The 21,260-nt window shown below is 35.5% G+C and overlaps 1 protein-coding gene across 1 annotated transcript; it reads right to left on the bottom strand.

The window, feature by feature from the left end:
• Window positions 1-446: 446 nt before the first annotated feature.
• Window positions 447-5,350, bottom strand: LOC147491790 (ABC transporter G family member 1-like). The gene is made up of 8 exons (XM_086565465.1): window positions 4,752-5,350; window positions 4,524-4,603; window positions 2,665-3,129; window positions 2,485-2,571; window positions 2,259-2,384; window positions 1,965-2,156; window positions 1,765-1,851; window positions 447-1,353 (listed from the first exon to the last, which is right to left on the bottom strand). The coding sequence occupies exons 1-8, from the start codon at window positions 5,263-5,265 to the stop codon at window positions 676-678; spliced, it is 2,229 nt and encodes a 742-aa protein (XP_086421591.1). The 5' UTR covers window positions 5,266-5,350; the 3' UTR covers window positions 447-675.
• Window positions 5,351-21,260: the final 15,910 nt, after the last annotated feature.

The raw sequence follows: 21,260 nt of genomic DNA, 5'->3' as shown, positions 1-21,260 counted from the left end.
GTTTGTCTAATATTTTATTGAAAAGAAAAAATGAAAATAAAGAACTGCCCAAACTTGCTATATGAATTGAATTTAGTCTTCAACATAACTGATTAACGGAACACCAATTATATGCTCTGGGTTGGTGAGATGTTTGGGCACCAGTACGGGCCTAAAGTTTGGGCGGGAATTACCATTGAGATTATGTGAATCTGAAGTAAATTGGCGAAATGGGTCACTATTTGGTTTTTCATCTAGGAAGCAAAACAAATATAATAAGACCAGAAGTCCAGAACTGGTTGGCAGCTCATGAACCAGCTTATTCGTTCATTGACATTTTTGATTAAAACTTTATCCATTATAGTAGACTCTCATCATTCTCATGAACCAGCTTGATAACCAAAAGTTAAAATCTTTGTAAGTACTACAAGTCTAGAAATGTACTGAGATTTGTGGGAAAAAAAATGTAATACACAACCCATATTTCATTACAATGGTCAAGATGAACAACCTCTTTCCATTATTTATCAATCCATCCCTCCACCATGTACAAACTATACAAACAAAAACCAAAAATATCCTGAAAATCATACTAGTCAACTTTCACTATGTTGACTAGCTAGGAGCTTATTTATTTCAACCATGGTTTAAGCTTTTAAGCTGCGTACATAATAGTCAGAGAAGCTACAGAGCACTTCATTCATGTACTGGCGTAGACGAGGGATTCTCCATAATTGTTTTTCTTTGCTTGCTTGGATTTGACAGAAGACCTCTAATGATTGGCTTAACCTTTTCAGTAGTCTTTATAATGCCCAAAAACATAAGCCTATATAGCACCACCATCCCTAACAAAACAGAAAGATCAACCCATTTAGAGTAGCCCATCTGCATTTGCCACACATCTCTCAAAATTTCTTGACCACTGATGGTAGGACCCCCTCCTATTTGGCTGCTAGGAAAAGTTTGACCTTCAAACTCATTCTTGTAGAATCCTTGATTCGCGTATTTATGGAATGCAATGTAGTACATTGGGTATTTCCAAAATGGATTGGGGAGGTCATTTGGCAATCGAAAAAAACCCCCATTTAACATCATAACGCCTTGAATTCCAGCTCCTGTAATAATACCCATGAGGAAGTCCGGTACGATGCTTGCAACGATCATCATTAAGCTCTCAACCAACATCATACATGCGAATAGTACTAGAGCAAAGTACACAAAATGATCAATTCCCCTTTGAAGGCCAACAAGGAAGTAAGCTATAGCTCCAGGAGCTATAGAAATTAGGAGCAAGTAGGGAATAGAAGAAAATGTATTGCCAAAGACGAAAGCAGCAACTCCATAGTGTCCATTTAATCTTTCGCGTCCGAAGATCTGATTTCAACAGAGAAAAATGCCACATAAAAACTTTTGTACAAAAGTATTTGATCATACCAACCGCAAGGTATAATATTTTATATCAACATGTTTAGAAGTTTGTAATTAGTTTTAAACTGCGGCAGCTATACATGCCTTTGGAGGTTCTCAAATTCAATGGTGGATGCAACAAAGATGGGACATATGTAAGGGAAATTTGATTTACAGAAAGCTGACTCCAACTTGGGGAAGAAGCCAATTTCATAGAAGATCAAGGTTGCTAAGCATTCAGTGAGTTTACAAAACAAGGAGCGCATAGTGTTCTTTCCCCTATGGATCACCCAAATGGGAGGTCCCTGAGCAAGTATATTATAGGTTTGATTAGCTTCTTATAATATTTATATACATGAAATGTCTCAAGTCTAATACCTTCATGTCCTCTACGAAAGAAGGGAATCCCCCAATCGCCATAAAAGTCAAGAACGCGGCTACAAACATAAGCATTGATCCTCTAGCCTGGAAATTTAGAAATGGTTAGGATTTTGAGATACTGCACCTTACTCTGAACACTAGGAAAAAAAAATCTACTATTCCATACAATTTGGTTCATTTTACGGTGAAGAGGATACCTGAATTGAGCCATAAGAATGACCAATATCATAAAAGATAGTTCCCACACATAGACATAGAGCAATGTAGATTGCAAAGCGTAGCCAATAGTAGCCTAGATCACGATACATATTCACAAAGGACCTTCTCGTAAGAACCATAGACTGGGCAATGAAGCTTGCTTGGCTGCCTTTCTCCAATAATCCCCCTCCCTACATTTTAAAAACATTAATTAGTTCGTCACTTGCTTCCATATGTTAGGTGTCAGATGCTCACTAGAAATTGCAATAGCATATATGTGCCTTACATACTACCTTCTTATGTATCTCTGCTATTTTTTTACCAACTTGCTGGCAAATTTGAGATGACTTATATGAATTCACAAATGCGTTGATTGCTTCCTCAGTGGTTATTGACCTGCCATAGCCCTGTTCAATGTCCTGAAATAATTCAAGAAAGTTAAGTTTCAACTTTCAAGTAAATATAGCAAATAATCCAAGACAGAAGATTGTGAAATGTCTTAAATGAATGAATTCTTACTTGATCAAAATCTTTGTTGATGGTTCTAAGGTAGTGATCTGATGGATTCCTCATAGTTGGGCATGGGAAACCATTCAATGAGAAAAACTACACAAATTTGAACAAGAAGTTGTATTTGTAAAAACATCTCCAATTAATATGAAACTAAAGTAAATGTGTAAGTTGGCCTAAAAGAATCACCTCCTCTGCTGCAGCAGCTGGACCAAAGTATACCGTTTTACCAGATGAGAGCAAACAAAGATTGTGAAAGAGCTCAAATACTTCACTACTAGGTTGATGGATTGATGCTATTACAGTTCTTCCATCTTGTTTAGCAAGACCTACAATTCTTTTCATGACATGATATGAAGCAGCACTATCCAATCCACTTGTAGGCTCATCTAAAAACAGAAGCTTTGGACGCGTTAAGATCTCTATGCAAATACTGACTCTTCTCTTTTGTCCCCCACTTATTCCTTTATTTCCCCATCCTCCTATTCTTGTGTTCGCTGCATCTTGTAATCCCATTTCCTTTATTGTAGTATCTGCTCTTTTTCTCTTCTCTGATCTTGACATGGAATCAGGTAGTTGTAGTAGAGCTGAGTAGTAAACAGCTTCCCTTACTGTTAATGTTGTCATTAGCGTATCATCTTGAGTCACATAAGCCTGGTGACAAAAAAAATCCAACAACAATAAATAAAAAACAATGAAAGATTGACATCAATAGCGTATATTATACATTCATATATTGTATAAATGGTTCAATTTTTTTGAATATGACTGTAATAAGTTAGTGGAACAGAAACTGATTTAAATCGCTGATATGGCAATTATAGTGTCTATGCACTTATACTGTTCATGTTCTGGCCAAATATATTCAAACTAAGAAAACTAAGGTCCAATGGCATTGCTGGAACAAGAAACCGCTATTCTCTTTGATTTGTACTTTACTCACCTGTGCTCATTCCATCTAAATTGTCGTGGCTAGATGTTGTAAATTTCAAACATTTTTTTAACCCCTTTCAATTCTTTGGACACATACACCTTACACGCTTGAAGTATGCCATGTGTATTGTACGACTAGGTTTAAGCTATGAAATTCCTTACATTAAAAGAACAGAGTAATGCCAAATGGGGCCTAAGTCAATAATTTTAACACTTATTGTATCTGGACTAGTTGATTTGTTCTAAATCCAATATATTAATTAAACTGGATAAGAACTGTTTTTTTTCCCGATAATTTGAATAAGAACTGGTTGCTGTTGACTTGTGCAAGGTTCTTGTGAATTTGACATATTTCAACTGACTTTTGTCATTAACCTAAAATCCTACTGGTTGCTGTTGACTTGTGCAAGGTTCTTGTGAATTTGACATATTTCAACTGACTTTTGTCATTAACCTAAAATCCTAAATTGCTAGATAAATAGATTAAGGGTGTGTTTGTTTACTGGGAATCAGACTTGAAGAGTGGAATTAATTAGAATCTTTGGTGGACCACTCACTTTGGCCTGTGTTGGAGGCATGAAATCCAATAGAATTGGATTCTAAATGGGCTCCAGTTCTTTTTATTAAGTCTTTGACAGACCCTGCTAATTCAAAGGAATCAGTTTTTTATTTCTAATCCGAAAATAGAGAAACAAATAAAATGAAATAAAATAAAAATAAAATGAAATAAAATAAATTAAAAGTTGGAGTCTGTTAGAAGATTCTATACGGCAACCAAACACATTAATTTAAGTAGGAATATAATTCCGATGATTTCTGAACGATTGCCAAACACACATTTTGTAAGTTTGAATCAAATTCTATTATAGTAGATTTCATTCTAATGGTTTCCAACTCCATTCTATTCCTAATTAGTTTCCAGTCTCAGTTGTCAAACGTACTCTAAGAGTAATCAACAACTGTTTTTAACCTTTATTTTTTTCATTATAGGATTATCACCCTTAATCACTGCCTTCACAAAAAGCGTGGTTGACTTGGCAATTAGGCCATATATTTTGCTGCATAAAAGTTAAAGCTACACTTGAAAGAAAAGAAGACAATAATAATTTCCTCACCGAAGTCCCAAAAGTTAGTCCTTGTCTATGGCCATTTACAAGGATCTGACCTGATTGCCTTGTGTTTGAATCTAATCTCCCTGCAATCAGTAGGTTTTTTTAAAATTAGCTTTCATTAAAACTTTTAAAAGATACAAAAGACGAGATAAATTGTGTGGTGTAATATTTCAAATGCAGGATATTGGTTGCCATGAACTCGTAAAGTGCTGTAAATGTAAAAGCTATTACCTGCCAAGGCATCAAGAAGTGTCGACTTTCCGCAACCAGAAGGACCCATTATAGCCAAGACCTCACCGGGTTGCGCATACCCGGTGAGCCCTTCAAGAATTGAACGACTTCCATTTTTTCCAGCTGAAACTATCACCCATAGATCCTCCCATGTCAAGAGCACACCATCACTTTGCGAACGCAGTCCACCTGCATTATATTGTATATAATTTGCTTGTCTTGTATTCATGAGACTAACTGTCTCAGACCCAATAGGACTGTTAATCTCATTGCCAATCTGAAAAGATGGTGCGTCTGGAATACGTTCAGGTTGAGTTTGAGTACGGTAGTGAGGAAGAGGAGGAGAAGTGAAACTACTAAATGGGAATAATGTTTGATTTTGAGAGGGTATGTTATGCGCTGCTTGTGAGTTGAAACTATTCAACTCTAGATCATCATTTTTCACCCTAGGTGGTGATCTTGTTGGGCTTGGAGAAGGGGTCCATCTAGGAACATTAACAGATAGTGAATCCATGATAATGTTTCGGGATTTCTTGCAAATATTGTTCAAGCTTGCCAGCTTGGGGAGACTTGCATTGATAGATAAGAGGTGTAAATGGGCAAGGGTTTATATAGAGGGAATTTGAGATTACTGGCAGCTGCCAAATTATTTCAATATCGGGAGTATCCAGAATCCGTGGATCCACAATACGGAATGAGAAGTAGGACCCCACATTCAAAGCTTTGTCTAAGTCCAAACATTGGGATAGCAAGGAGAATTTTTTTTGGCATGTTCCGAGTATACGCATCCAATTACTGACTTTCTCCTCTCAAGACCTCTAACAATCTTTACCATCATATGCTTCTGCCAAATTATTTTGGGTTTCTAGGGGATAGTGGCATCCACGGTTAGAGAATTGAGACCAAAATCTAGTCAACAAAGATGCAATCAATTGGTTTGGGTTGTGCAGGTGAACGGCAAATTGCGCGCCAAAATATCTTAACTAATAAGCGGCGGGAATTTGGTGATCACATTCGTAACTTATGATTGAGTATTGATGTCCCTTTATATATTGATCATAATAGTGCAATAATGCAATATACAGCTCTAAGTTGTATGATAACAATAGCCAAAATCGTTTAAATAAATTCTGTGTCAAATACCCTACCAGTTTTCCTTTAGAAACAGGGATCCATTGCCAATAATCAAGTCATTTGCCATGAGTTTTATTTAGATCTATTAATTGCAACCTTTCTCTTATATTCAGTCACATTATCAACATACTATTTTGGTTCACAAGTCACAACTTAGTGGCTCTAGTGAGGTTAATAGTACTAGTAAACGGGCACGTGTGTTGCACGTGCTAGGAAAGAAAAATTGGAAAAAAGAATGATCGCATGTAAATTAGAATAGTAACTTAAAAAGTTCAATAAGGAAAAAACACTTCAATACGCTAGTTGTATTCTTTGTTCGATTCTAATTATGATGCTCTACCACCAGTTCTTTTTTTTTTGTTGGTTTAAATAAGTAGGTAGCTTGGACAGAGAAAAAATTTGTAGCTAGCTTAAAAAATATATTTTTATTTATTATTATTATTTTTATTTAGAAACGATCACATTTAGAAACAATTAGAAAAAATGTATTGGACACTGTTAATATTTGGAGTGAATATGTGGAGTGAATTGAATATGTAAATAATAGCTTACCGGAAGATGGTTATGTAGTAAGATTACAGTTTAAAAGCTTTCAATATAATGTGGATCTTATTTCATGTGTATGGAGATTGAATGATTCAAATGTTGGAGTGTTGATTTTTTCGAACCATCTGTATGGAGGTGACAAAAGAAAGAAATTATAGATGCTAGCTAGTTGCATCGCTGAATTTTTACATTGGTTATTGGTCCCCATTCTGAAAATGTTATTAGCACCCAACGCCACATGCAGAACTTTGGCAGGCGTCAGGCTTCAGCTTGATTAACATAATGTAATGGAATGTTAGTTCTTTGAGAGTCAAATTAAGTGTAATGGGTCTCTGTCCAATGAATTAAGAATTTCAGAAAGAGTTTTCTTGTTCTTGAGTTGTCGGTTAGTCGATATACGATCTGTAGATGATGACCCTTCAAGCAGTGCAATTTTTGTGTTCTTGGAACTGAAAAATTGAAAGTTAAATTTCTATTAACTTGAGTAATGTAAAGTATATGAACGTGTGAGAACTTTACCTGTTCATTAGATGTTTAAGTTCAAGAATTTTCAAGTTGTAATAAATTTTTGTTGCCCTTGTCGAATTTAGATAGTATACACTTGAAATATTTTAAAAATTAGTTCATTCCAAGCGAAGGAATAATATAGTAATATACAGTGATAATTATATTCATAATAATGAAGTTACCATTATAGATATCAACAGTCAACGATGTTACAACGACCACGGGCTAATCCATAGTATAGAGTTAATGATATCTTTGTCAACCAAGTCTACTCTATTTTCCCATAATGTAATCCTCATTTTTTTTCCCACTGGGTGATAATGTTTTGTGAGTATATAGATACAGATACGAAGTTTTTCATATTCATTAAAAAACAAAATTATTGAAAGTTGACCTCTCAGTCCTCAAGTGAATATTTCTCAGTTGCTTCATTCATTTGCTAAACGTTATGGCTGACATTCCTTCAAGCACGCCATATACATCTGATAGAGATTATAAAGAGATATTTATTATATATATATATATATTCTCAACGTACCTGTTAGATTTGTGATTTGTTTGTAACGACTGCTGATGTTATCAAATTCAGCAAAAGCAAACTTGTACAACAGAATTTCTAATTGAGTTTCACTTAGCAGTCTAACAAATGTGTCCCATTTACAAAGTATAACAAACTCATTTTCATCAGGTCGATAATTCGAGACTGTTTGTATAATGAAATTTTCAGCAGCATACACGCAACCTTCTCAGATAACTTTTGAGAATTTATTTTCTGTTTGCTTCTTTAGAACAATTGCATGCATTTGATTTCCCTGAAACCAAAATATACGAAAGTAGTTAGTAATTGTTTGCAATAAAAATAATGGAAAAGGAATTTGTGCAATTCAAATGAAATTGGCTAACTTTATCGTCTATCAAAACCATGTCAAATCTGTTAGTTTTTCCTTGCACTTCTTTTCCGATGCTCCATTTTCTAGAGACGCAGAACTTAATTTTGCATTGCTGATCCTGGTCATTTATGTCATACAAAGGAAGATATCCCGGCATTGTCATTTCAAAGGAAGCCTATAAAATTTTAAAGTCAGAGGAATATAGACCATGGAAAGACTGCTATTTCATTTAAAAAAACTACAGGACTATGAAAAAAAAAAAGAGATGATGAAACAATGCAGTAATGAGTCTAAGTGAGCTTCTATATTGCTCTAACATAGACATAAGATTGGGCTAGTAGGTTCTATGTTAGCGTATTTGATGGCGTTAATCATATAAGCTTGTGACTGAGATAGTAGTAAGTATTGATGACATGATAGAGTAAAAAAAAAATGATGTACACTGTCATCAGTACATAATTATAAAGGTCCTTGCATTGCTGAATTACGCCGAAAACCGAGTTCATGGGCATAACACGCGGTGAAAACACAGTTGGTTGCACCAAGACCCACGTAAACCAATTTTGCAAAAAAAGAAAGTAGGGTAGCTAGGATAGCCAGCAATAGTGCATGACAAAGAATAGGACATAAGATTATTGATCAACTTCTTAATATTTGCCTCGAACTCTTGGAGATGCGCATTGGTTGAGAGGGCCATCAATGTGAAGAGTGATCATGGTTTTGTAGTCCAGTCCCCCTAAATTGAGAGCAAGACCTAAAAAAACTTAAGATACAACCTATACTTTTTGAAGAAGCATATGGTGTATTACTGAGTTTTCAAACTATCAAACCGTCAATAAACTGTACACAGGAACTAAACATTTGAAAGTAATTCGCTGATTAAAAATTACAGTTCACATGAGACATGAGAGTGCTTGAGTACACAAACTTATCGTACAGGAAATTAAAGCTCATTGATGTGTTTAATCTGTAGATATACAAAAGCCTCACAAAAATTATCATATGTTAAGCCTTCTTCATGATCGAGTTAAGTGTTGGAGTTCAAACACGTGTAACCTGTTGCTTATACACTTACTATTCCCCTAGGTTTGAGAATGTCAATTGGTGGGAAAGTAACCTATTCTCATCACTCTCGTCGATCTCTATACCATCATCCTCTTCTTCATAATCAATCTCAGTGACGCTTTCCTTTCCATTGAGCTTGTGTGATTCTGAAAATCGTACTTGGGAATACTCACCTCCGATAGGAGGATTGTCAAACTCGATCTGCTACATTTCTGATTCTATTAACGGTTACATTCATGCTCTCGCTCTGTCTCTTGGATAAGTGCAGTAGAGGAAGGAGTAGATGAAGCAACATATAGTCATTGGAATTGTTATTGCTGTGTAAAGAGCTTTGGCAAGTGATGCAACATTCTCCCTATCTGTTTCAATCTCAACAGTTTGGCTAGACCCTCGAGGAACAGGTTTATATCCATTACTGACAATTCCCTTTCTCAAACACAACAGGGCGAAGGACTTCCTTAGAGCAAGGAAAAGCAACATAATAAAACAATCAAGTTCTTTAGACATTCTATTGTTCAAGGAGGAAATAGTAAAGGCAAAGCTTGAAATAAGGTCCATAATGTTGTCAAAGATAGTCCACAAACCAGAAGCCAAGTAAAAGGAAGCACATAATTCATTCAGATGAATAACAACTGTAGCACTTACCTTCTCTAGTGGATAAGCCGTTTTACAACACGTAGCACATTTCTTGTATATAGGATAATAGAATATGCATTCAGTGCTGTTGTTCTTTTGCAAGGACATCAGCCATGGTATGCGTTGACACCTAGATTAACACTGTGTAAGAGGCGGGTTTGATCGCATTTGTGGCGTGATGGATATCAAGGATTTGCAAGTAAGACGAAAACGAATGCAATCACCAAGAAACAGAGATGATATGACCAACTCTAAAAGCTCGGCTAGAAGGTCATTCCAACTCTCTTTTATAATTTCAGTTTTGTAGTTCCCCACCTTCGGGACTTCTTTCTTGACCTACAAAATATGTTGTCTGGGATTAGAACAATATCTTTTACATTAATCAGGCCATATAATCCAACTAAGAAAACATGGCATGTAGTTTAATGAAAAATAGACTATTGTACATTGGTGCTGAACATTTTAGGTAGATCCCTTATAGGCTTATATTAGATAAGTATGCAATAAGAGTTAATGTCCCACTTGGTATTGCTTTAAAAAATGGTGGAGCTTTCCGCAATCCCAAAGACACAGCATATATTGATTGTACTTTCTTTGCTAGAAAATGGGGACTATCCCATGGATTTCAAGTATATGATTGTGGCCATCTCCTAATCAAGCCTTAATTCAGTCTACAAATCAAAGGAGAAAAGGTAAATAAATAGCCTTTAATTTTGTGTCAAGTCGTGAATTCCAAGTTTGTAATTCTGGGCGTCACATGCCTAAATTTCAAACTACAAATCAAAGGAAAAGTGTACATGACAAAGAACAACACCACAGACGACAGATATAATAGTGTGTAAAAGAAAATATAAAAGTAACTTATATTAGAAAGTAAGGAAAGATATTGAGTGATAGACTAATAGACAAATTACCTGTGGTTCGCAATTGGGCACCACCCAAAACGGTCCTTCCCAATAACCAAATTTCTTCCACATGGTAAGGTAATTGTTATAGTTCCATCATCCATGTCAAATTTGAACAACCTTGTATAACCACTAAAAGTGAGAAAACAATCCAGCAGCCTTGGTAGGTGACCTTGTCTGAAACCCGCACAACATATCAACGCCGAAAATCTAAATGCAATGCGTGAATAAACCGAAGGACAGCTGGTAAAAAATTCAAAGGAAATTCGATTGACGTGATCAAGAAGGTACACGTAATTGGAAGTTCTAGTTGAAATTCGCAGAATCCTTAAAGAGCTAGGCAAAGTGAGGCTTGCAGTACAGAAATCCCTACATTAAGGAATAGTTGCTCAGGTGAAAAAAAAGAACCAAAATTTTAAGAGTTGGCTTCTTAGTATATCTCATAGTATGATGTAATAACTAACAATGGATGATATCTTACCCCCTTAATTAACATGATCTGTCTAGCAGTAGTAGGTTCAACTAAGCATAATACAGTTTGTTTGAGTGTTGTTTTGCCACTGCCTGTTCTGCCAACAATACCAGATTTCATGCCTACATGAAAAGCGCATGTGAAAACTTGCACGATAAGTGGGGCATATGCGGGGCATCGCGAACCTACAAAGATTTCCCACCATAGAACTCTATCAACATTCATCATATATTTTGCGTGTTAAGTTTTATTTTGAACTTCATAGGATGAGTTATTTTGAGTTACCCTTGATGAAACCCATCTGGCAAGGTATGATCTCCAAATCAATATTTGGCATTTTGCAGAAAAATCAGATCAGGGCCAATTTTTAAATAACCAGAGCAAGTAAACACAAATAGCTTGAGAATAATAAAAGTGTATCTATGCAGGCAAGGTTAGATAAATGTATATATCTAATTTTAAATTTACCACAGGAACACCGTCTTTGGTGTTGCCTCTGCGACAAACATATAGAAGGTTGAATTAGCAGAATAAGTTGCATTACCTCTAGCACCCAAACCACCCCTCCAGTCAGTTGAGTGAGGAGATGTCACATCCATTCCTCGAGGTTGGAGCATGAAACTACCTACAAAATTTTGATGATTATCAATTTTCTTGATAGATATTCTTCCGGATGAATCTGGTGCAGGTCGGAAGTTGAGACCTGTCATTGATGGCCTTCCCGCTACTTGTGTTAAGAGAAGCTTCAAGTTTTTCATCAGCACTTGTGTTCTTTGTGGTGTCAAAAGAAAAGGACGCAACAACGATCTGCACACAAATTCAATTTTGATGTTTAAAGAAAATAAGAAGACACGACTTTCTATACTTTCTTTTTATTTTTGCCAAAAAATTTTTCTTCCCCTTTCAAAATGGAAGTGATGGCGTGATGACAACCAAAAACACCTTTTAAAAAAACACACTACATGGACGGGGCCAGTTGCAGTCAATGGCCCACCTACTCCACCTCTAACAACCTGGCCATCTGTGCTAGAGAGACACACACTGAGCCCACCGGTTCTTGAGGATGCTCCTCCTACTTACTATGAAGGAAAGACCCAGACAGCGAAAAGATTTCAAAGCATCCCTGAATCCAGAATATCCCTAATTACTGAACCCTTAATGATGATGTAATAACACACAATGAAATTTATTTAAAAAACAAAACAAAAAAAAAGGACGCAACAACAATCTCATCAGTTGCTTCATTCCTTGGATACCTGTTAGATTTGTGATTTGTTTGTAACGACTCCTGATGTTGTCAAATTCAGCGAAAGCAAACTTGTACGGCTGAATTTCTGATTGAGTTTCACTTAGCAGTCTAACAAATGTATCCCATTTAAAAAGTATAACAAACGCATGTTGAATAGGCCGATAATCCGACACTGTCACACTTACACCTGGATCTAATCCATTAACATAAATCTACAATAAAAGCAAAATTTTAGTCACCAGATTACATAAGTAATCAATGGGCAAAATAGACGGGTATGAGTGTATGGCTCACTGTTGTGCTGATAGAGTTGCCATTGCATTGGATTGTTTGGGCAAAGCCTCCAGGTGATGCATATTCATCTACGATTATCGCAAAAGCTAATTTAAGAAACTTAAAAAGAATTGTTTAATAAAGTGACAAAGTAAAAAAATAATGTTCATTTGCTTCCATTTACAAATGCATACTACTATTATGTAATTAATGCATTCTAATGGTTACCTACGTCATCAACCATCAAGGCGCATACAATACAATGTATGCATCCAATCTACTGATTATTGATGTAAAACATCAAGGCGCATACACTTGTATTGTATGCGCCTTGATGTTTTACATCAATAATCAGTAGATTGGAAGTAAGGAATGAAAGATTATCAGAACTTGTAATACATCTCAATACAGTACATGTTCCAAGGTGTTTGAAGCCTGCATACAGGGTTCATTAAGAGCAGAGCTTCCAACCTTTCTCTAGATATATTTTTCACAAAGTTTTACATTTTTCAACCTCCTATCCAATTCCTTCCTCCCCAAGTAACGTATTTGCTTGTCACTGTTAGTGGCAGATCTTATAAAGGGGTCATCTAATTTATTTGGAATAAGCAAAAAAGGCAAGGATCCTCTAAAGTGAGAACCCTCTAAAATAGACGTAAACCAAAGTTCAACTGATGTAATGAAGATTAACAATGAGATTTAAAAATGATAGAGTTGTCTATCCATCATTAATTGCTAATCAAAATTGCGTAGTCAGAGAAGTATCAAAGTAGTCAGTACTCAGAGAAGTATCAAATGAGATTTGTTTATCATCAATTGATTCAGTTGTCACAACTAGTAGGTGTAATACACCCCTTATATAATTAAATAGAGGACAACAACCAAGAAAAACAGAAAATAAGACAAATAAGCGTGGGTAGTTTCAGGTTAGACCAATACCTTTCACATGTTCATTGACAATATGGATTGATGGATTTGCCTTTAATTTGTTGAGCATATGAGCCATTCTTTGTCGGTGTCTACTTTCTCGTTAGTAACATTGATTTGAGCATTGTGTTGTTCTTTTGCATCCTTTGAACCATGATGAACTAAAGTAGAACAAAGATAAAATGAAAGGCAATTATGTTTTATCTCAATTATGAACGACATACTAAGAAATTCACATATATATATTTTTTTCCCACGCATATATTGAAGGTGAGAAGGTCACATACAAAAACAGGTGAAGGTCGCATACAATCAATCTCATACAAAAGAGAAATATAGATGGGCTAAATGTCATACCAACAATGATTCCATTTAACTAAATTCAAAGTGAATAAATTTTCCAGGACCTAACTAAAGCGTTTGAAAAGGAAAGAATGTAGTAATTCTTTTTAAAAAGAACGTAGTAAATTAGTAATGCCTTTTCATTCATTTTTTTTCCTTCGAAGTCTTAAATTGGAATAAAAACTTAACTAGAAAATTAATTAAAATGTGAAAAAAAGGAGTGAAAAAGAAGACAACGATTCTGAACGAAAATAAAGTTTTACAAAAACAAACAATATTTAGATTCCCCAAATATTTTGAAGCATACCTGGCCGTGTTTATGTAATGAAGCACTCCTTCTACCAGCAGCAACCTGTATTTGACAAAGTGAGACTAACCAATCCAAATAAAACGTAAATGTGAGGATGAAATTTATCTTGCATTTTCTCAAAAAATTAAAAGTGAACAGGACATAAAGAAAAGGTAAGTAACCTATTTCTAAGAAGAGAAGTTTTCTGCAATTGCCTACGAATTAAACGAATCAAAGAATAAACCCCCACGGAGAATTTATTCGCCATGGAATTTAGATCAAAACTTGGAAGGAGAGAGAAGAAGAGAGCGTCATTTTTATTCGTGAAATTGGTACAGTTAGTTATTAGGGAAACTATCCAATCGGTGCGTTTTTCTATTAGGAACGAGTTTCCTATACCTTATTTTGGTGCTGCTAGCCATGGATTGTTTGTGAAGGTGGCTCTTGAAGCATTTTATAGAAGCAATGGTCTACCATCCCATCGCAGTATCAAGGAATGTCATTCAAATTTGGATAGATATCAATGCCAAACTCATTTTCTATAATTTCCAATCCCACACTGAAAACTTTAATCAATACTGTTAACATACAGTTTCCCATTTTCAATCATTTGTAACTGCCCAAGTAACACAGAAGAGAATTTATCGGTTGGCAAGTATTACTAAGTTATGTTTGCTTCTTGCAGTTGTATCTTGGCATGGACCATACATGCCCGGCCAGATACAACCTCATTGTCTGAGTAAACCCTGTACTGACTCAAGAAAAAACATTCAATGGCGCATGATATGTGCACTTGGGAATCCAAGCCTCTTGAATAAGATCATTAAAGCAAGCTATCTCAAGATCCACATCATATTGAACACCTTAAAGACCTTAATGTGACTTTTAGGATATTGTTTAATAATAACACCAATTAGAGTTCCTCACCCTCGATTCAGCACCAAATATGGTCCCAAAGTTGTTTGAACTGCTACGAAGAGGAAAACACCAGTTTGAAATCTTGAGAGAATGACCATAATTAAATTTAGCAATCAAATTTATTTACTATCAATGATATCTACGCACTGACCTTATCAACCTTCTCATATTTTTTTTGGGAAAGTATCGAAACGGTTGGTTGGGGAAAAAAATAATTGAAAACTTGGTATAAGAAAATAGGGCAACAAATTAGAAGACCATACCTTTCCGTTTGAGGCGGGAAGTTGGGTAAAAAAGTCCTGAATGATAAAGGCACTATTCTGTGACTGGAACAAAAAAAAACATAGAAAAGGAAAAAGTAAGAAATAGAACAATACGAAAATTGCAAACAAATTTGAAGAAATAAACAAAATCCCTACCTATGCGCTTTAGAGTAGGTTTCAATTCATCAATTCAATCAGTAGAGGAATGACGAATTTGTTTTTTTTAGTGAAAATAAGATTTTGGTGGAATGACGGAGTTAAATTCGGGAGGGAGCGAACTTAATGGGCTTTTAATTGGGAATATTAGGAATGGAGAGACGAACTAACGGTGTCTCTGTTTTCTTGTGATTCCATTCCGGATGTCCCAGATGTAGTGCCTGTTCATAGGGATTCAGTTTCGGAGTTCAAGTGTTGATGTGTAGCGAAATCGGAATAGACTCAAATCCGGGATTCTCGGGGTGGGATGGCAATATTTCTGATCGATAGGTGGGATAAGAATATGATGGATAGATTTGCCCCTTTTCGGTTCCATTCTCTTGGGGCTGGGTTCCTGTAAGGGTTTAATTTTAAATGTCTCATGGGCGAGAGTTTCAGAATGGAGAAGAAGAGGAACGAGTTTTAATTGGGATATATCTGCCAAAAGGTGTCTGTTCTGCGAAGATTATTTTCTAGAGTCTGAATGAGAAGAGTTGGGATGATGATGAAAAAGAGTTTAGAGAATTTGTGTGCTGTTTTTTTGTTGTTGTGATTTATGGTGCGATGGAAAGGTGGGTATGTTTGGGTTTTTTTTCCATTGTAAGTTAAGTGATGGAAAGGAGAAATGTATATACGATTTTACCCTTTCTGTGAAGAGCAAAAATAAAGTGGCTGTCTAACTTTCCGGTACCCTTTGGATTAAAAACTTTGGTGTAAAACCGGGAATACGGAAACTAATTGAAAAATCCCTTACCCGTTTTATATATAAGATTTAAAAAATAAATAAAAATAAAGTGAGGTTAATAGTATTAGTTGCCCCCTTTGTTTTTTTGAGGTTATTAGTAGGGCGGGAAATGGTACGCGATGCGACCCGAATCTGACCATATCCGAATCCATTTTAACATATATGTTTTTTATGTTTGTGACTAGAATCCGACTCGAATATCTGAAAACCCGAATCATTTTAACAAGATTTATATTTTGATGCCTAAAAATTAATTTATATCTTACATTTATATATGAAAATCATTAAAATAGTGTATTTTTTGGTGTTTTTTAATGGATATGGATATCGAAATCCGACCTGAATCCGGATGGATCAAAATATGGTAAAGAGTTTTGAGTGAGAATCCGACCCGAACCCGCTCCATTTCCAGCCCTAGTTATTAGTTGCCCTTGGCATGACCTTAGTCACTAGATCGTGGAGCAAGAGTGGAAGCGGGATCGTGAAAGCGCCTAAGTTGAGAAGCTCTGTAATCTAGAGCGCCTCCAGAGAGCCGATTAAATCAATATAACATAATAGGATTGGTTTTGGGAAAAGCTATGTGGTGGCTGAGATTTAATCTCATCCCCTTCAAGATTAGTATTCTCAAAAAAGAAATTCTATATTGAATCAAACACTTACTTCCGGGGTCAATAAGGAAACCAAGTTTTGGGTTTAATCTTCCTGGTTCATGAATATCCCACATAAAAACCCCCTCACTACGGACTAACCCATAAAAACCCCCTAATTTTCTAAAATACCCGAACTGACTAAAATACCCCCACACATAATTGACCCGTGAAACCTATATCTCAAATTTATCTCTTCTCTCTTTCTTCTCGCTGCCTCCTTTCTTCCAAGATAAAACCTACTAACTCTACCAAGGTGTTCCGTTCTACTGTTTTGCCTATGCTAGCATTTTTGCAAGAGTCCAAAAGAAGAATTAGAGATGTTCATATTGCCAAGACGAAAGAAACTCTTTTTGGACACATTTTTTATGGTTTTTGTTAAAGGACATTGGAGAGACTTAGTTGAATGGGGAGGAAGAGGACAATGGAGTGGGAAAGCCTAATTCAATATACAACTTAAAAGAAAGGAAGAGGATACAGAAAATATCTGATATCTATGTGGTGGAAACTAAGAAAACATTCTAAAGAAAGAAGATCTTGAAATGATGTGTTGTGTTTTATTGGTAGTCTGGTGGATCACTTTGGGATCCCAATTTTGTTTGAATTATGGACGTAAATCTTTGATCTTTTACGTAATGTTGAGCCTGATGCGCTTGTCAGTTTGTCAGATTTCTATAGCCATGTCAGAAAAAAGTTTATGAGAATTCATATTTGCATATGTAAATTCCGATTTACATAGACTGTGTCACCTGTCAGATGACAAAAAAAAAGTTTGTGAAAATTCATGTTAATCTTGAACAAAAAGAACTTCTACGACGTATGCGGGTTAAAATTTTTATAGGTTAATCTTTTGTGTAATTAAAATTTTCATAGCATACGTCCGATATTATAATTGTTTCATTTTAGTAATCTACTACAAAAATCTAAATTTTCATATGTAAATACAAATTTCCATAGGTTAAACAACTATGAAAATATAAAGTTTCCATACATTTTTTCATCACATTTGTTTTGTTTCACAAATCTACTATGTAAACTTAAATTTTCATATGTAAATTCCAATTTGCTTATATCAAACTACTCTGTAAACTTAAATTTTCATATGTAAATTCAAATTTGCATATGTCCAATTTGTATTTGCATGTAAATTAAATAAACTATGTGAATTTCTATTTGCATATGTAAATTTGTATTTGTATATGTGAATTTGTATTTACATATGTCAAGTTACTATGCAAATATATATTTACATATATTTTGTCAAGGCATCAGACAATTTCAACTCTCCAATTTTGTCTCTGCATTTGCTTTGGTTTCTCCTTACCCATCACTTCTGAGTAGATTAAAGCGATTGTTCTCTCCCATGCAAGATCTCCTATTTCACTAACCTCTTCAGATCAAATAAACACCAACTTATTTCCTACAAACATTTCATCAAACAAATTCCACTCAATCTACTGATCTCTCATCAATCATCGAGTGCTAATAACGCCCTAGTTCAAAGTCCCTAAAATGTCTCATTGGCTTATAAATATCATTATGAAGATGTATGTGGTAAAGAGTATTTTCACATAAGAATCAAATACTAGTGGATCTATTCAATGGAGAAAGAAACAAAGTTAAAATCAGTGTTTTCGTTGGCTTCTCGTTAGAGCGAACTCAACAAAAAAAGAATATACGGTGGTTATTTATTGAGAAGGGCAAAAAAGGAAACAGATAAGTGTGGAGATAAAAATTAGACCGAGATTTGCGTCCATTATAGAAAGCAGGGAGGTTAATTGGTTAGACTTGAATAATAGGGAGGTTTTATGGGTACGTCCGTAAGCAGGGGGTTTACATGTAATTGAACCGAAATGAGGGGGCTGAGGCCCATTTCTTGACAAGGAAACTAAGAGATTGACTCCAGTTTCTTCTGAAACCGCCAAAACTTCCCAAGTGCCCCTGGAGATTAGTATTCTCAAAAAAGAAATCTATATTGAATCAAACACTTACTACCGGGGTCAATAAGGAAACTAAGAGTTTCACTCCAGCTTCTTCTCCCAAGTGCCCCTGGATATTAGTATTCTCAAAAAAGAAATTATATATAAATTGAATCAAACACTTACTTCCGGGTTAAATACACTTACGTAGTAGCTCATCATCTAAGTTTAACTGATTTGTTTAGATTGGAACGAATCCAAAAGATACGGTAGAGCTTCCATCTGGGATACGACATTGCAGAAATCTCGAATAACTCATTACTCTGTGTACCCAAATTTGAACGTGGAGGGCACAACTTCAGCTAATTTTCTAAGAGAGCGTACTATTCTAGCTGCACGTAATAACGATGTCAAGGAAATCAATGACACTATCTTAAAATTGTTTCCTGGAGATGTTATTGAATATTTAGCAGCAGATAAATTAGTTGAAAAAGATGGCAACTCTCCCGCGAATGGAGGTGATTATCCAAGTGAGTTTTTGAATTCACTTGATCCTTCAAGTTTACCTCATTTCGAGCCCGATTATGCTGCTAAAAAATATAGCACCAAGAAATTGACTTTGCAATGGAACACGACTAATAGTTCTTCAATGTGCTCCTAAAATGATTCAGGCTAGGATTTTAAATGGAGACAAAGCAGGTGAGCCAATACTTCTCCCGAGAATTTCTTTGGCGCCTTCATCTAATGACATGGCAGTTCCAATGACACGACGTCAATTCCCTATAAGACTCGCGTATGGAATGAGGATAAATAAATCACAAGGACAATAAGTCAAGTACGTTGGGATAGATCTATGGACACCTGTTTTCAGTCATGGACAATTGTATGTGGCCCTCTCAAGATGCACATCATTAAAAAGAATTAGTGTCATCCTTCCACCAGATGCTTCTAATTGCACTACAAATATCGTGTATCCAGAAGTTTTGTTGGAATAAACCTATATGTCATCCTTAGTTTCAAAAGTTGTGGTTTTTTGGTTACTTTACTTCGTAATTTTGCAACTTAAATAATTCATTTTCTTGGTGATTCTGCAAAATATGTTGCAAGTTTTTTTTCCCTTATTTTTTTGTATAAAGATATTAGTGTGGTAGAAATTTAACTTTATGCGCCTGTATCACATGAGAAAGCTTTATCAGCATTTTGATGTGGTGCATTGAGATTTGAGGTGAAATCAGTGTGTGGTCCAAGTAGTGGCCTGCTGTGGTTGGTGAATGGACAGACACGGCTTGTTGGTTTTTACACTTGATTTCACAAAGTTTATTGGGACATCCACATAGAAGTTCTATAATTCTATTGATCATGATTATCTGAAGTGATAACATAAGATAATTTCTCACTTGCAGGTGATTTCTCAATACACGTACTGACGTAAAGACAGTGTTGCCAGTCCATGCACGATGCAGGTGATGGCAAACTTAGATTCAACATGCATAGAAAACTGTTTTATAATTTTTGATTTGTAATTTAGTTTGTTGTTCACAATATTTAATTGCTATGTTGAAAACATCAGCATCCATGGAGTGGCCTCCTGATGGCATATTGTAGTTGTTGAATAGTTTGTCACGTCCTGTTGATGGCCTCTATATGACTTTTAATTGCTTGTAGGTGGTCTGTAAAAAAAAAAAAGTTGGAAATTAACTCTTTGCCTAATTCTATTGACCGTGGTTAGTTGATCATCAATGTTTGGGTAAAGTAAAATAAAGATGTATACTTATCCAAAAAAAAAAAATGTTCCTCATCTATAATCTCATATACCGTAACAATTAAGTGCAAAGGTTAAATGTACAAACAAGAAACAATTAGGAGAACGATTATTTTTAAAAGCTTCATGACAAAGTCACGGGCAATTTCTAGTATTATACATATTACATTATATTTAATTTAAATAAGGATTAATCACATAGATTTGTCAAAAAAATCCCAAATGATTAATCACATATCTTATTTTTTGGTTAAAAAGGTCATTTTGAAGTGAATATATGTGATTAAGTCACAACTCATAAGCGCAAATAAGGAATAAAAACAAAAAACAGTAAAATCGTGTAGACGTGAAACACTCAAACTCCCTAATGACCAAGTCCCGCCAAAGTTCCTTTTATACCGAGAAAACCATTCTTATTGTTTAACAAAAAAATGAAAACCATTCTTATTCATCAATATGGCCCCTTTCTCTCATGGTGGCTGGTTCTCACCATTCTTATATCTTCAATTCTCTGGTCTGTGGGTTTGGTTAGTATGAGTTCGGGGGTCTGGTGAGAGGTGTTTCAGGATCTCTCTTGGATCTCCCTCAGATCCCTTGCCACCTAGAAGTGATTTCGCCCCCCTGATTGGTCCCTGCTCCTTCTCTTGGCGGTTTGATTGGTATAACTCTAGTAGACCGATGCTCAGGCGGCAAGAAGAAGTGATTGTCTCCGAATTCAAACAAGACAAGGCCGACTGGTTATGTAGTGTAGTCTACTCTTGGTTACTATGGAGGTTTGACTGTGTTGTGGTTTGGATTGGGTGTGTGAGCTTGGGATGGCAGAGA

This window comes from Coptis chinensis, chromosome 6 (assembly GCF_015680905.1).
Source record: "Coptis chinensis isolate HL-2020 chromosome 6, ASM1568090v1, whole genome shotgun sequence".
NCBI lineage: Eukaryota > Viridiplantae > Streptophyta > Magnoliopsida > Ranunculales > Ranunculaceae > Coptis > Coptis chinensis.
Note: the sequence above shows the minus strand (reverse complement) of the source record. Positions and strands in the feature narration are given on the sequence as shown.